Genomic DNA, 16,072 nt, shown 5'->3' with positions numbered 1-16,072 from the left:
AGAAACAAAGACAACATTACTCAGAGACGTGTTCACTGCAGAAATGTCAACTTTATACATGCAAAGGGCGAAAAGATGGCAGATACCTCTGGAAACGATGTGTCTCCACAGGAAGCAAGTGTTTGATGTCCGCACTGCCAGTAAAGATGCCCTCCAGGTAAACCCAGCGCCTCTGGACATCAATCCACACGTCGAATAGGGCCATGATTCGGTTGAGTTTATCTTCCCAGCTTAAAGCATCTTCTTCAAATACCTAATAAAGAACAAAGTAGTGTGAAAACAAGAACGAATCCATGAAGGTAAATGTAGCACTACATGGCGGCCATTCAAAGGAATAGCCGTCCATGTAATGCATAGAAGAGACGGGTCCTCCAGAGCCGCTCATACAGATCTGGCTCAGAAGGGGGCCCTGAATGGGTGACCCTAATGTGGACAGGAATGGTCCTGTTAAGACAACCTCCTAAAGTGGGAAGCCCATGTATAAAGACGTTACCTTGTAGTAGGGAGAAAGCTTCATAGCGGAGACGCTGTTGATGTGTTCCTTCACTTTATTGAACAGATCGTCCCAGCCGCGGATCAGACGACATTTATTCTGGTAGTTGACGAGATCGAGTTCATAGGCGTTCCACACTTCTCTGATCTGTACGATAGAAAACAGGCGGATTACTGATCCATCCACTTGACTTGGTGCAGAAAAAAAAAAGTATTTTACATGAAACAAGCTGCAGGCCAGACCTGTGGCGGAAATGTAGCATTACATGCTGGATACCTGTACTGGCATATGACCCCCCCCCCCCCTCTATAATGTCCATATGCCCTAAGAGGACATATGGACATGCGTTCTTGTCGTTCGACAACGCCTTTAAGTTATTGTTGAATAATTTACTATTTTATGGTTTGCTGAAATAGCGTTTCAGAAAATACTAGATATGACTGTGGGTGAGAGCGATCTATATAAAGTACATGAGCGCATTTTCCATGACATGGGGACCTGCACACACCTCTGTGTAGAAACTCAAGCCATGGACGATGCAGTCATGCGATTACGTCACACGACCGCTCGTGAGTGACATCACAGATGACTTTCAGCCGCAACCATATTGTATATATACGGCATGGATGGATATTACCTGAACCTAAAAATCCCAAACCTCTCTTACCTGCTTCAAGAATTCCTCCAGAGCCATTTCTCCTTGGGCAACAAGAAGAACATCCTTCACAATCGCCTCATTCCTCTGCAGGTCGACATCCCAGATTTGTCCAAGGGTGAGCTCGGAAACGACCCAATTGACGTGCAGTCTCTTCATCAGCTGTTTCCAGTGGCGATCTTTCAGGGCTTCGGACTTGAGCTCAATCACCAGCATGTTTATCTAGTCAAAGCCGCAGACGGTGCCTTAGTATACGTAACATTCACAGATCCATTAACTCTCCAACAAAAACAACGTCTCACCTTCATGTAACCCTTTAGAAGTCTCTGAACAAATTCATAGGAGGCATACTGACGTAAGCGGGCAGGGAAGTTCTTCAGCTGATTCAGGAGTCCATCCAGGCTTTGACGTAGCTGTAAAGAAGGGCAAACACTGAGTTCTACACCCGGCCTGGTTTGTATGGGGAGATTTTACGGGAGGTTAAATACCTTGCGTGGTTGTACAGACACCCATGGCTGCTCCTTCATTTGGTCAATCTGTTCCCACACCTTGGAGAGTTCAGACCAGACGCCTTTGAGATCTTGCAATTCTTCCAAAGCGACCTACACGAAGAGCAGGAGTATTCAATACATTGTTTTCCTTGTTTCCACAGCACTATTGCATGAAAATAAATCCTCACCTGAACCCGCTCTTCGCTGCCACTCAGCAATCCTGTGTCTGTCAGCTCCAGGGCCTCTTTGGCTTTGGCACATTTTTCCCGGTCGTCTTTCAGTCTGCCGAACTTTCCTTCATATATTGTGAGTGCTTGAAGGGCCTCCTCCGGTCGCAGGCTTCCCTGAAGAATGAAATAAGTTGTTAGAGGACGATAAAAGAAAAATTAAGTGCAATATATGCAGGTTTTGGGGCAATTGCAACGGAGCTCTAAAAACGTGAAGTTTCCAATAAGTAACAAATAACTACATCGTACTCGTTCACTTTTGTTTTTCTTTTTTTATATATAATATCTTTACACCAAAATGCCCACTGAGTTTGGGGCATCAGTTTGACATATATACGGCTGTATGCCATACAGTTGCATAGGATGCCCATAGACCACCATTGTACATGCGATCCACATTTTCTTTGCAGCGCCCAAGTTTATAGGAAAGGGAAGAAGGCTGCCCTACAAGCCTGAATTTTGGGGACCATGGAGACGTTCAGCATTGGGCACCAGACGTATATGGCAGACGCGGTGTGAATAGACTCTTTGGTTAAATGCACATGTCCGAGCCGTTATCAGCAGGTTGTAGGGCAGTACATGGAGTCCCCTGTAACTCCGAACTACAAAGCCGCAGGAAACTGTGCCACGGTACCACGGCATGTGATGGAGCATGCCACAATATTTTTTTTATGGTGCGATTCATATAAAACCTCTATATGCCTTTGTGTGAAATTGGAAGCATACAGAGGTATGGTAGAGGCTATATGGGTGCCCTATTATGGCTCCATTCAAAGCGAAGGTGTAATATAGGCGTATGCAATAAAACCATAAATAAATAAAAAATTATTACTAATATCCTCATGAAGATTTCAGTAATACAGATAACGTGTAATAACCATTGGATATATAAAACGCAGACAATGATCTTACAGCGACGGGCTTGGTCTTCTCCCAGTCAGTCAGCAGATCGATGGAGCGGCTCTCCACAGCTCGGTCTTCCTGAACGATCTTCATCTGCAGATTTGCCACTTGCTGTTGTATGGCCGAATCTTTGCGCCGCATGATGTCGTTAAACGCGCCCCATTCGCCCTCGATGTTATCAATGTAGAGCCAGGAAGAGGGGAACTGGAAGCGCTGTTTCTCCAGCAGACGCTGTCCGTTCCTATAGAGCTGCGGGTGGGAAGTGCACACAAGTGTTACTGCACGAGCAAAGGACCGGGGGTGAGGGCAAAGCCACAGTAAAAAAACTAAAACGGATATTAAAAGGATGGCAAACCTACAAAATAATAGACTTACATCAACTTGTTTCTCAAATTGCTTGATCTTCCTCTTCAGAGACTGCACATAGGTAATGAATGTCACCGCATCAGAGGTGCTGGCGGTGTCCACCGAATGCTGCTCCAGTTCTTGGCGAGACTAGAAGTAGAAATAAAAGGTAAGATCGGAAAAAATAAAAATTAGAAAGCGTTCCCACTACTAACAATTATGACCTATAGATTGAAATATGCCATGCAGGTCTGATTGTGGGGGTACTGCCACTGGGACGCTCACCGATGCAAACAGGGGTCCTGGAGCCCCATTCCTAGCAGAGGTGGCTCCGCACGTCGAGTCTCTCCATTATAGTGAATAGAGATATGGGAAGAGCTGAGAACGCAAACTCTGCTACTCCTGTATCCCCCCCATCAATAGACGGATGGTACAAATGCAGCCACCTCTCCGCCAGGAACAGAACATCCCCATTTTGAGGATCTACGAGACCCCCACCAGGCAGATCAAAGAGCTATACCGTAAATTTCTAACCCCTAGAAGCTTTCATCCGGGAAGACGACGCACCTTAGAAATCTGAGAATGGAATTCAGTCATGTTCTGCCCGAGCATCTGACCAAATTTGCTGAGAACTTCTTTGTGCCAAGAATCGTATTTCAAGTTCACTTTGGATTGAACTTTTCCGTAGTCAATGATGACCGGCCCGAACTCCTTGCGGGTCTCTGCGTTGTCAAACGTCCCTCTGGCCTTCCTGATCTGGACCAGCAGCGCCTGCCATTTATTCAGATCTTCTTCCAGTCGATTGTATATGTTCTCTGCCTGCATATCCCACAAGCACTGGTACTGCAGCCACACCTGCAACAGCAAAACCTCATTTAGGAAGCAAATAAACACCATTTCTGGCCATTAATGACCTACAAATACATAGAAAATAACCGACCGACGCACAGTAAAATTCCAATCATCCAGCATCATTGGAAGTGCCGGATTATTGGAAGTGGCAAAGTACTGGAAGCTCAGATATACATAGACCTTCATATACCAGTGTTTCGGCTGTGCGGATCCCCGTTTAACATCCGTACCACTGCAGTCTATATACGGATATTCCGGGGGTCCAGTCTGGAGACATTAGAGAAGGTTCTGAGGTACACGGATAACCACTGGAGATACCAGGGCCAGACTATCAGGTTGTTTCCCTGCTAATCTGGCATGGAACCATTTTTGGTATATCCTGGATTAATGGGATTTCTGATCCACTGGGTGCTGGCTTAATGGAATTTTACTGTACACCTGTTCCCCAGATTCCTAAATTTAACATGTGACCTCTCACCTTGACGTACTGCGCCACCTCTGTGACAATGTCCATTACTGCAGAGTAAGATTCTTCCAAACCAGCAGGTCCGTCCGGCATTCGGGTCAATGCGTTGCGATAATACTTCTCCTCTTCCGACAGTTCGTAGTGGACACCCACCTATCCCGCAGCACCGAGGATTGCAGCTGGTCAGGTCAAGTTATAACAGTAGGGAGGGTGTTGAATAACTACAGGAATTAACTTACCTGATATCTCTGGCTCTGGATTCTGGGCAGCGACAGGATCACAGTTTTCCAGGCGAACATTTCTTGAAACAGTTTATATCTGCAGTCTTCAATGGGGGGATTTAGGTAAATGACCTGATTGGTAATGCGCAGTTCATGCACAATATTCTGCAAGGAGAAGTTAAATAAACTCAGGTCTCGATATCGTACGGGTAAACAGAGGAACGTCCAAGATCAGGGAAACCATAGACTTCACTTACCTTAATTTTCGGTTCACCGCCTGGTTTGTGGCTGACCTGGGGGGCATCAGTGTCCATGTCAACTTCTGCTTTGTCATCAAACTGACCCATGAGGACCTGAGTCCATGTTTTCAAACCAGCTTGTAGACGGACTCCCAGGACCCTCTCAATCTGCACGTGAAGGAACAAGCATTGAATACAACTGTTAAGGGGTTGTCCGAACATCTTTTATGGATGGCCTATCCATAGGATAGGCCAACAATATCAGATCGGTGAGGGGTCTGATGCCAGGGGCCCCCGCCAATGAGCTGACTGTAGGGGCTGCAGTTTTTTGCCGCAGCCTCTTCAGGCACAGCATGGTACACATCCGCAGCGTCTGTGCCTGAGATTGTCGTAGCAGTCCCATTCATGTGAATGGGACTGACCTGCAATCCCAGGCACAGCCACTACCAATGTGTACGGCGCTGTGCCTGGTAAACATTGAGGCCGCACCCCTTGAGTCAGCTGATGGGCGGGGGTGGCAGGCGTTGGACCTTCACCGATCTTATATAAGTGACCTATCCTAAACACAGGCTATCAATAAAAAGCTACACAGACAACTCCTTTAACCAGACTACTCCCCATTTCAATATTGAAACCAACCCCATTAACTAAATTAAAGGGGTCCCTCTCTTTTTTTTTTTAGAATGGTCCTTTAGCAACAAGCTGATCACAACGTGTCCCCCTCCTGTAACCCCCAGCGATCAGATGTAATCTGCATGGCTACCTAGCAGTAAGTGTTCCGTTTCTCTGCAGCGCCACCACAAGGGAAATGAGGTATTACACAGTGTCCATTCATATCAATGGGTTGTCTGTGTAATATGAATTTCCAAGTATACCCTGAAATAACTCTTAGACCCCCGCCACTACACGGTGATGCTATATCCATTGTGTCCTCCTCCTAAGAGAATTAAAGACGCAGATCGCAGCTAAGCTTCCATTACTTACCTCCATATCAAGTTTGTTGACCCAGATGGGCAGGTTGGAATAAGAGTGAAGGTTCAAGTCATCAACAGCTTTTTGGACTCTGTTCAGGATCTCGGAGAAGGTTTTGTGGTCATACATGCAGGTTTCCAGTGATCGGACCTCCAAGTCAATTTTCTCTTCGATAATAAGGAGATCATCCACCTAGATAATAAAAAACAAGAATTACTTCCAAAAAACACCAAGTACAGGTCTCCACAGGGGAGGGAACACAACCACGGCCGGGGTACAAACCTTTTCTTGGAAGTTGAAGACGGTTTCTGCCAAACGCTGGACATAAGGATCGAGCTTGTAGGACTCCCACACTAGAGCGATCCCTTCAGCGATCAGCGCCTGGACTTCCTTCTTAAGACCCGCCACCAGCAAGATTATAGTGTTGCGTTCCTCCACTTTCTCACACGTACGCTCGTAAGTACGGACACTTTCGATGAGCGAGATGGCAAACGGATACAGCTGGTTGGCCTGGTGGGCCTTGTTGACTATGGCCAATGGGACGCGGAACCCAAGCCACTTCAAGTTCCGGACTTCTTTGGACAATGTTATGATTTCTGGTAGGAAGTTGACTTTTAGTTTCAGCACATTTCCAGTCCGTCCCCTGGCACGAGTGCTTTCGATGGTGAAGATACGTCCTGCCACTCCAAGGTTGCGTTGTTGAACCTTCCTCGCCCAGTCGTCAAAGATTTCTTGGGTATTGAGCTTCATACGGAAGCTGTCTCCATCTTGCTTCAGCTTCTGTCCTTCCACATGGTTTTCCCATCCTTTGCCAAGGACGTCTTCCACTCTCTTCATGTAAGCGGTCAGCTGCCGGTCAATCTGTTTGGCCCAGATAATGGATCCAGAAACCGGAGGAAGGTCCCGGACGTGGCTCATCTTGCACGCTTGGCTTTGAGGGTACTGCACTTTGAACTTGTCGTGAAGAGACTCGATGTCGTCTTTCACCCGCTGGATGAGCTGAGTCTGATACTCACGGATGGCTCCTCTGATGTGGGGTCTAACAAACAGAGCGTTGAATCGCGAGAAGATCCTAAACATCTCGTTGGCGTTTTTCGCTGTGCCGAGCTGATCTCGAAGACGGGCGGTGATCCGGGTCTCCACTCTGTCGATTCTTTCATCATATCTCTTCAGCGCGGCCTCCCAGGCTTCTGTCCCTTCTTTTGAAACATCTAAACCATCGACCTCCTTCACGTTTTCATAGGCGAGATTTACTTCTTCGATGGCATTGGCGTCTGCGGCATCAAACAAGACTTCTGCCACCTTCATGTCCTGAGGTTCGGGGACTTCCCCCTGGTTCAGCTGAGCAACTGCCGTGACCTATAAAATGAAAACCCAATGCCGTGTGATTTAATATGGATGTCAGAAAGGCAGGCGCGTATCGGTTCAAAGAAACAGGCAAAAACCAGACAAGTAGCCATAAAAGGGGTTGCCGAAATGGACATCAAAAAAGGATGGCCCCCGGTTTGGGATAGAGGGCGAGTCGCTGTGGCAGATTCACGACCTCCATATATTACATGGTGGCCATTCATTTGAGCGGCCACGATGTAATACTATATTTTCCAAGCAAAAGCCGAGCCCATGGCAATCAAATTAACACCTAAACGACCGCCCACAGTCTTGTCGGCAGGTGGTGCACGTCCTTAGTCTACAGCGACGTCTTCTGGCGTCGCTATAGAAGAGGCTGATGAGCGCTCATCCTTTAAGCAGGAAAGGTAACTTACAGCTCCTGATCTTAGAGCTGCCTGAATAGAGCTAGGGGTGGGAAAACATTCGGACCCCGGCTGTTTAACCCTTTGATCGCCGCGGTCCGTGACAAGATCAAAGGAAACTCCCCGCTTTGATCTCGTCATCGGAAACTCGGTGACGTGATCAAACACCGGGGTATCCCTCTGCAGTCAGGCCTGGGGACCTACAAAGGACCCCGGGGCTGTCTGTTCAGTAAGCCTGTTGTTAGCGCAGCACATCGTGTGCCCGAACAGCAGCCGGTGTCATAGTAACAGTGTAATATATTAGCAGACAGGAGTATGCGAATACATTACAAGTAAAAAATAAAGTTGATAAAAAGTTATCCCTTAATAGGATTTAAAAAAAAAAAAAGCCTTTTGCAGAAAATACATTTTATTGCCCCTACACTAAATAAAAACAAAAAACCTACACATATTAGGTATCTAAACGACTAACAACCTGAAGAATTAATCTAACGAGTAACCTAGCGTGAAAGGGATAAAAAAATAAACTAAAGAAAAACGACAGAGAATCAATTTCTTATATTCACGCCGTAAAAGTAATTATTTTCTACCTCCAAACTATGAAAAAAAAATAAAAAAATTCTCCAGCATAAAACAAGGCCTCATACGGCCACGTCAATGAAAAAATAAAAAAAAATTAAGTTCTGGCTGCTGAAATGCAGAGAAGAAAAAAAACTGAAAAATGTAGCCGAACATTAAGACCTTTTCAGGCCCAGTCATGAAGGGGTTAAAGGGGTATTCTGATGGGACCGCTCCTTTAAGGATCCTAATCCTCACTTCTAAATACACTCTGCAAGGATAGAGCTACAAATAAGTTTGGGTGGATGAGGACTTAAGGATGTGACTACAAAATTTGTATATAGAACTTGCATCCAGTTATATCACCGCACCTGAGGTCTCAGAACCCGGACAATCACCGCCCTCAGTTGTTCATGTTGGCGCCGAAACTTCCTCATCTGGTCCAGCCGGGACTGCAACTTCCTGTGAGCAGGATTAATCCTCCAAACCATTTTTAGGTTCTCCTCCCGCTTGCGTTTTACGATGTCTCTCAGAAGAACCTGAAGTTTCTCGTACTCGTCATCCCAGGTTTGGAAGACTTCAAAACAGGCAACCATCACCTAAGGAAAAACAATATATCAATCTCCAGTAGACAGATCTCCCTCCAAGACTATGACATACACTAAACACTTGAATGGGACTGAGCTGAAGTACCAGGCACAGCCACCATCAAATTAATGGCGCTGTTCCTGGTAAACAATCAGCTGATCGCCAGGAGTAAGACCCTCACCAATCGGATGTGGATGGCCTGGCCGAAGGATAAGCCATCCATATTATAGTCCCAGAAAATCACTTTAAAGTGCTCATACCTTCTCAAACTCTTCATAGGCCACGTGCATGAGTTTCCTTGTGCCCAGGACTTTCAGGAGCTGAGAACTGAGATCCCGTGAAATGGCTTCGACCAGTCTCAGCGCCCTCTGAATTGGGTATTTTGTATTCCTGATTTTTCGGAGGTGGGTAAAAATGGCAACCAAAGCCTGCCGGATTTTGTCCAGTTCAGTGGCGGACAACAGGTCGTTCAAGGGGAAATCCTTCATGAGGGGGTTGTAATCATTCACCGTTTCCAGCGCTTGTTTCAGGCCTGACAGGCGAGATATGGAAGAGAAGTTAATGACCGTTTAAAGGGGGTGTCCAGACAATGAAGTAGGGGTACCAACCCTGGTGTATAGAAAAGGAATCTGCCCCCCCCCCTTTTAAAGTATACATCCATGATGACATCACAGGACTATGCGATCACATGACTGATATAATCACAAGGTGTTTTAGTAGGAGATTTTACCTGTGTCCGTGTCAAAGCTGACGGTGGCATGAAAACGCTTTCCGTGCTTCAAGATGTCCAGTGTCAGGAGAATCTCCGGGCTCTCGCGTTTCTCCTGAATACGGTATAGCGCCCTCTCAAGGTTCAGCCAAAAACTGATTTCTTGTAAAGCCGTTCCAGACGCAGGATCTCGATCGAGTTTTGTCACCTAAGAAATAAAAAAAGAAATAGTAGGTCAAAGACTTTATGAGCATTTACATGTAGAGCTGTTAAAGGGACATGCCCATCGCCACAGGATGAAGCTCAGCTCAGCTGTTTCCGAAAGCCGGACCGCAACGACCCCAACCCCCCCCCCCGGATTCAGCGACCGTATCGCCAGATGGGGTCAGGGGACACGTGCTCTCTGGAAAGACGCCTCAGAGCTGTGGAACTATTACCTATCAAACATTTATGGAATATCCGGTGGCTATGCCATAGATGGGAAGAGCCCTTTAAAGTGTACATGGACCTCAGAGCTGCACTCACTATTCTGCTGGTGGAGTCACTGTGTACATACATTACATTACTTATCCTGTACTGATCCTGAGTTACATCCTGTATTATACTCCAGAGCTGCACTCACTATTCTGCTGGTGGAGTCACAGTGTACATACATTACATTACTTATCCTGTACTGATCCTGAGTTACATCCTGTATTATACTCCAGAGCTGCACTCACTATTCTGCTGGTGGAGTCACTGTGTACATACATTACTTATCCTGTACTGATCCGGAGTTACATCCTGTATTATACTCCAGAGCTGCACTCACTATTCTGCTGGTGGAGTCACTGTGTACATACATTACATTACTTATCCTGTACTGATCCTGAGTTATATCCTGTATTATACTCCAGAGCTGCACTCCCTATTCTGCTGGTGGAGTCACTGTGTACATACATTACATTACTTATCCTGTACTGATCCTGAGTTACATCCTGTATTATACTCCAGAGCTGAACTCACTATTCTGATGGTGGAGTCACTGTGTACATACATTACATTACTTATCCTGTACTGATGCGGAGTTACATCCTGTATTACACTCCAGAGCTGCACTCACTATTCTGCTGGTGGAGTCGCTGTGTACATACATTACATTACTTATCCTGTACTGATCCTGAGTTACATCCTGTATTATACTCCAGAGCTGCACTCACTATTCTGCTGGTGGAGTCACTGTGTACATACATTACATTACTTATCCTGTACTGATCCTGAGTTACATCCTGTATTATACTCCAGAGCTGCACTCACTATTCTGCTGGTGGAGTCACTGTGTACATACATTACATTACTTATCCTGTACTGATCCTGAGTTATATCCTGTATTATACTCCAGAGCTGCACTCCCTATTCTGCTGGTGGAGTCACTGTGTACATACATTACATTACTTATCCTGTACTGATCCTGAGTTACATCCTGTATTATACTCCAGAGCTGAACTCACTATTCTGATGGTGGAGTCACTGTGTACATACATTACATTACTTATCCTGTACTGATCCTGAGTTACATCCTGTATTATACTCCGGAGCTGCACTCACTATTCTGCTGGTGGAGTCACTGTGTACATACATTACATTACTTATCCTGTACTGATCCTGAGTTACATCCTGTATTATACTCCAGAGCTGAACTCACTATTCTGATGGTGGAGTCACTGTGTACATACATTACATTACTTATCCTGTACTGATCCTGAGTTACATCCTGTATTATACTCCAGAGCTGCACTCACTATTCTGCTGGTGGAGTCACTGTGTACATACATTACATTACTTATCCTGCACTGATCCCGAGTTATATCCGGTGTTATACTCCAGAGCTGCACTCACAATACTGTGGCTTCAGAGCTGAAATCTCTCGGCATTCCCTGCTTGTTCAATGTCTGCATAGAGCTTGCTCTGTTGAATTGCATTATGGGAAGTGATGTCTTTACAGCAAGCACCGTACAGTCATCTGAACAACTAACCACCTTCCCCTCATGCATTATAGAACAGTTTAGCTCTTGGGATGCCTGACCACAAGCTGGTCGACGGTTTTCAATGACGACGAGCTAAATTATGAGTGCAGCTCTGGAGTATAATACAGGCTGTAACTGTTTATGCAGATAATATGTATAAAATGGACTTCAGATTACATAAAACCCCACTAACCTATCTGGGGGTTCAATTCATGACAATATTGAAGCTCTCTGCTTGCTGTCCATGTTTACACCCATACAAACCTAATAATTTACACAGTTGAGCTTTTGTTACAATTGTATTCTCTCTAGACAATCTTCTGTGAGCTAAACAGGCTGGACTCCAGGGTGGATACATTTTCCTGCACTGATACATTGTATCAAACAATCAGAATAGGAGAGAGAGATTTGTGCTGCCGATGTATTCACCTCACAGAGGATGGTCTAGGCTGGATACAATTGTAACAAACCCTCAGCAGTGAGAAGTATCAGGTCCGATTTTTAGACTGGGTGTAAACAAGTATTTTCCTTTCACTGACACCAAGCAGAGATGTTAAAAATGGTGAAGAACAGAAATTGAGAGCACGTGATAAAGCGTTCTATACATGAAACATTCCTATAATCGCCGACGCTTAGAATATATATATATATATATATACACACACACACACACGCACCTTTTGTATTTCGCGGATCCAGCGGTTGACACCGGACTGCAGCTGGTTTAAGAAGGTCGGGTCCTCCACCTTGTCTCCGAAGTCTGTGACTTTCGGCTTCTCGCCCTTCTCATAGCACTGCTTGGCCACGTTGCTGATGTTCGGGTGGATCATCAGACTGATCTCTGGGATTTCAATGTTCTGCTGCAAATGTAAAAGTCCCATCTCCAGCTCCGCAATCTTCTTTTCCACGGAGGGAGCCATTTTGTCGCCATCCCTGAGGACACATCACACAATGCACGAGCGCGTCACAAACAATGCCGCATTTACAGTTTGGGGTTGTCGTCTAAAAGTGGCGCAAATTAAAGGGCCACATTATCTACGCCAGGTGCTATTAGATCCCTGCACCCCTATTCAGTAGGCCTGCAGCCTATAAGACTCTGGGACAGGACTTTTTCGCAGGTCGGCGTGAGGACGTCACTGCATTGCGCTGGCCTACGCAAGGGTTGCGTCTTGTCGATCATAGGGCACAGTGTGTGTGGGACGGTCTACAGGGGGCACAGTGTGTGTGGGACGGTCTACAGGGGGCACAGTGTGTGTGGGACGGTCTACAGGGGGCACAGTGTGTGTGGGACGGTCTACAGGGGGCACAGTGTGTGTGGGACGGTCTACAGGGGGCACAGTGTGTGTGGGACGGTCTACAGGGGGCACAGTGTGTGGGGGACGGTCTACAGGGGGCACAGTGTGTGGGGGACGGTCTACAGGGGGCACAGTGTGTGGGGGACGGTCTACAGGGGGCACAGTGTGTGGGACGGTCTACAGGGGGCACAGTGTGTGGGACGGTCTACAGGGGGCACAGTGTGTGGGACGGTCTACAGGGGGCACAGTGGCAGGTCCACGGACGCAGGAGACGTTTAATAGAGCAATGGCCGAGCACGCGCCCTGCAGTTCCATTCAAATGGCGCTGACGGAAACTGCCGAGCGGAGGAGCCTCTATACAACAGGATCGGTTCACAGCATCAAGAACATAAATGGGTGACTCACCTGTCCGCCTTGCCTGATTTACGGATGTACGATTTAAAGAAGGGGGCGACGGCGTTGCTGATGAAAGAGTGCAGAGTTTCGTAGGGAGAATCCTCGCTGAGCGTGAGAACTCGCAGCTGAGATGAAATGGGTTTGTCAGCGTCGATCACCGGCGTCCTCTTAATAAACGCCAAACTGGAAGAGAACATGAAACACCAGCAACAATTACACCCAATACCTTATAGAAGACGCCACGTTTTTGGGGCTGATCATCCGTGGGGTCGTCCAGAGACGGCGGCTGCAGTACCCGTGAGACAATTCTGTTATTACCCTCCCCTCCCCCACCGCCACATCCGGATCTGCCGTGTTACCTGTTGGACTTCAGCCCATAGTGGATGTCGATATTCACTTTGTAAGAAACGGATTCTCTCTCCTCTTCTCCTTCATCGCCAACGTCCTCTGTAAAAATAAACACAGAAAGCGTGAGCGGGACCGGAACAAGACCGCCAGCGCCATCACGATGAGGGGGCTCCGCTTACTCGCCACTGCTGAGCAGCATTCTGGGAGATCTCACACGGTCGTCCTTGGTGATTCATAGCTCCGTGTTCTCCCACCACAGGATTGCGCCGCAGGACCGCCGAGCAGAGCTGTCAATCACCCTGCAGAGGCCCCGCCCCCACACATTGTAGACACGCAGAGCCGCCGCCGGGACAGATATTAACACTTTGGATTCACAGTTGTCAGTGTAAGTGATGACTGTAGGAGCCCTGTACGTTTTCTCCAGCGGCGCAGATCATATCTTATATTTATGGCCGACCGCTCCTAGAATGCTGCGCCGTGGACGCCCCACACAACCGATTCCTTCCATAATAGTCTAAGGCTGGACAGATATATAAATATAACACACTATCAGTCACCACATCTTGCCGGTTGTCAGACACCATTTAGGCCACGCCCATAAATAGAAATTAACCAGTAAAAAGAATGGCGTAACCGGCAGGATCGCAGCAGTGCAGGGTCTTTGTGCCCACTTTCTAATATGTTTTAAGACACTAACCCTTCATGGGAGCCCCTGGAATCCAGTGACGTGAGCAGATACAGAGTCATCGTTTCTTTTAATAATACAGTCATGATCCCCATGACTGCGCCACATCCTCCTCAGGCTTTCTGCCAAGTGACACCACCCTATGCGCCCCAGATCAGGAGGGTGGCAGTGCCAGGGAGCAGAACTGAACCTACACACTGCATTACGCAATGAGCCTGCAGGTGGCGCTGTGACTATGAGTGAATCTGATAATGGGGGGGGGGGGGAGAGAGATCAGGGAACCTGCGCTGTATTGGGGAGTCTATAGTGTAGAGCGAGCAGTCAGCCAGCAGGGGGAGCTAGAACGCCTAAGGAATTGCGTGCAGGGATCCAGCAGATGGCGCTGTGCAGTACTGGAGGCTCCACGCCCGGCAGTGACAGCGGCCTCACCTTTCAGCGTCGTTCTCTCCACCAGGATCGTGTAAATCTGAGGATCTGACAGGAATTTCCTCATCTGCTCCAGCGCGCTCTTCTCCTCCAGCGCGGCCTCCAGTGCGGCCGGGGCGTCTCCGCCATCTTCCAGCAGCAGCGGCACCAGCTTCTTCACATGCTTCTGCAGCACCGAGGCGTCCGCTACATTCTGCACCGCAGCCGATACCTCCAGGTTACTGGAGCTGTCATCGCCGCCGCCCGTGTCCGTCATGTCTGCACGACAGCCGGGAACCGAGTGACAGGGAGAGGCTGAACTCCGCCACACAACGGGAGGAGGAGGAGCCGCTTCAATAGGCGTCACCAAGCGCGAGGTCTTCTGGGAACTGAAGTCCAATACCACTTCTCTGCATAGTGTCTGGGAATGACAAAAACTATAATTCCCAGGAAGCACCGCGCAGAACTGAGACAAGGCTGTACCGCAACATTACACAGCGCTTTTGTCTGAATTAAAAAAAAGATGCTGTCACTGATCCAGTAATCTCCAGCCTCGTACTCACTCACTGATCCAATAATCACCAGCCTCGTACTCACTGATCCACCCACCCCCAGCCTCGTATTCACTGATCCAGTAATCCCCAGCCTCGTACTCACTGATCCACCCATCCCCAGCCTCGTACTCACTGATCCAGTAATCCCCAGCCTCGTACTCACTGATCCAGTAATCCCCAGCCTCGTACTCACTGATCCACCCATCCCCAGCCTCGTACTCACTGATCCAGAAATCCCCAGCCTCGTACTCACTGATCCACCCATCCCCAGCCTCCTACTCACTGATCCAGTAATCCCCAGCCTCGTACTCACTGATCCACCCATCCCCAGCCTCGTACTCACTGATCCACCCATCCCCAGCCTCGTACTCACTGATCCACCCATCCCCAGCCTCGTACTCACTGATCCACCCATCCCCAGCCTCGTACTCACTGATCCACCCATGCCCAGCCTCGTACTCACTGATCCACCCATCCCCAGCCTCGTACTCACTGATCCACCCATCCCCAGCCTTGTACTCACTGATCCAATAATCTCCAGCCTTGTACTCACTGATCTAATAATCTCCAGCCTCGTACTCACTGATCCACCCATCCCCATCCTCGTACTCATTGATCCAATAATCACCAGCCTTGTTCTCACTGATCCACCGATCCTCATTATAGTACTAACTAATCCACCCATCCCCATCCTTGTACTCGCTGATCCACCCCGATTGATACTCACTCATCCATTCAGCCTTATACTCGCAAAACCCACATTCACTGATCCACCCGTTCTGAGTCTCACGTCCCTGCATTACACCTAATACTCACTGAGCCGCCCTGCTCCACTTTCACGTCCATGCATACGCCTAATACTCACTGAGCCGCCCTGCTCCACTCTCACGACCATGCATTATACTTAATACTC

At 47.7% G+C, this 16,072-nt stretch overlaps 1 protein-coding gene across 1 annotated transcript in view; it reads right to left on the bottom strand.

Annotated features, from left to right (window-relative positions):
* DYNC1H1 (dynein cytoplasmic 1 heavy chain 1) overlaps positions 1–14,951 on the bottom strand; it is a 44,755-nt gene extending 29,804 nt beyond the window's left edge. The window contains exons 1-21 of the mRNA XM_075844245.1: positions 14,630–14,951; positions 13,527–13,614; positions 13,177–13,350; positions 12,154–12,409; positions 9,492–9,678; positions 9,022–9,293; positions 8,545–8,772; positions 6,147–7,223; positions 5,877–6,056; positions 4,911–5,060; positions 4,672–4,818; positions 4,445–4,585; positions 3,682–3,969; positions 3,145–3,264; positions 2,779–3,018; positions 1,828–1,983; positions 1,637–1,750; positions 1,451–1,561; positions 1,161–1,370; positions 494–640; positions 87–253 (exon numbers count right to left, since the gene is read on the bottom strand). Coding sequence (XP_075700360.1) covers positions 87–253; positions 494–640; positions 1,161–1,370; positions 1,451–1,561; positions 1,637–1,750; positions 1,828–1,983; positions 2,779–3,018; positions 3,145–3,264; positions 3,682–3,969; positions 4,445–4,585; positions 4,672–4,818; positions 4,911–5,060; positions 5,877–6,056; positions 6,147–7,223; positions 8,545–8,772; positions 9,022–9,293; positions 9,492–9,678; positions 12,154–12,409; positions 13,177–13,350; positions 13,527–13,614; positions 14,630–14,882 — 4,706 coding nt within the window. The 5' untranslated portion in view covers positions 14,883–14,951. The remainder of the gene's footprint in view (positions 1–86; positions 254–493; positions 641–1,160; positions 1,371–1,450; positions 1,562–1,636; positions 1,751–1,827; positions 1,984–2,778; positions 3,019–3,144; positions 3,265–3,681; positions 3,970–4,444; positions 4,586–4,671; positions 4,819–4,910; positions 5,061–5,876; positions 6,057–6,146; positions 7,224–8,544; positions 8,773–9,021; positions 9,294–9,491; positions 9,679–12,153; positions 12,410–13,176; positions 13,351–13,526; positions 13,615–14,629) is intronic.
* Between the last annotated feature and the right edge of the window lie 1,121 nt (positions 14,952–16,072).

This window comes from Rhinoderma darwinii, chromosome 12 (assembly GCF_050947455.1).
Source record: "Rhinoderma darwinii isolate aRhiDar2 chromosome 12, aRhiDar2.hap1, whole genome shotgun sequence".
Classification (NCBI taxonomy): domain Eukaryota; kingdom Metazoa; phylum Chordata; class Amphibia; order Anura; family Rhinodermatidae; genus Rhinoderma; species Rhinoderma darwinii.
Note: the sequence above shows the minus strand (reverse complement) of the source record. Positions and strands in the feature narration are given on the sequence as shown.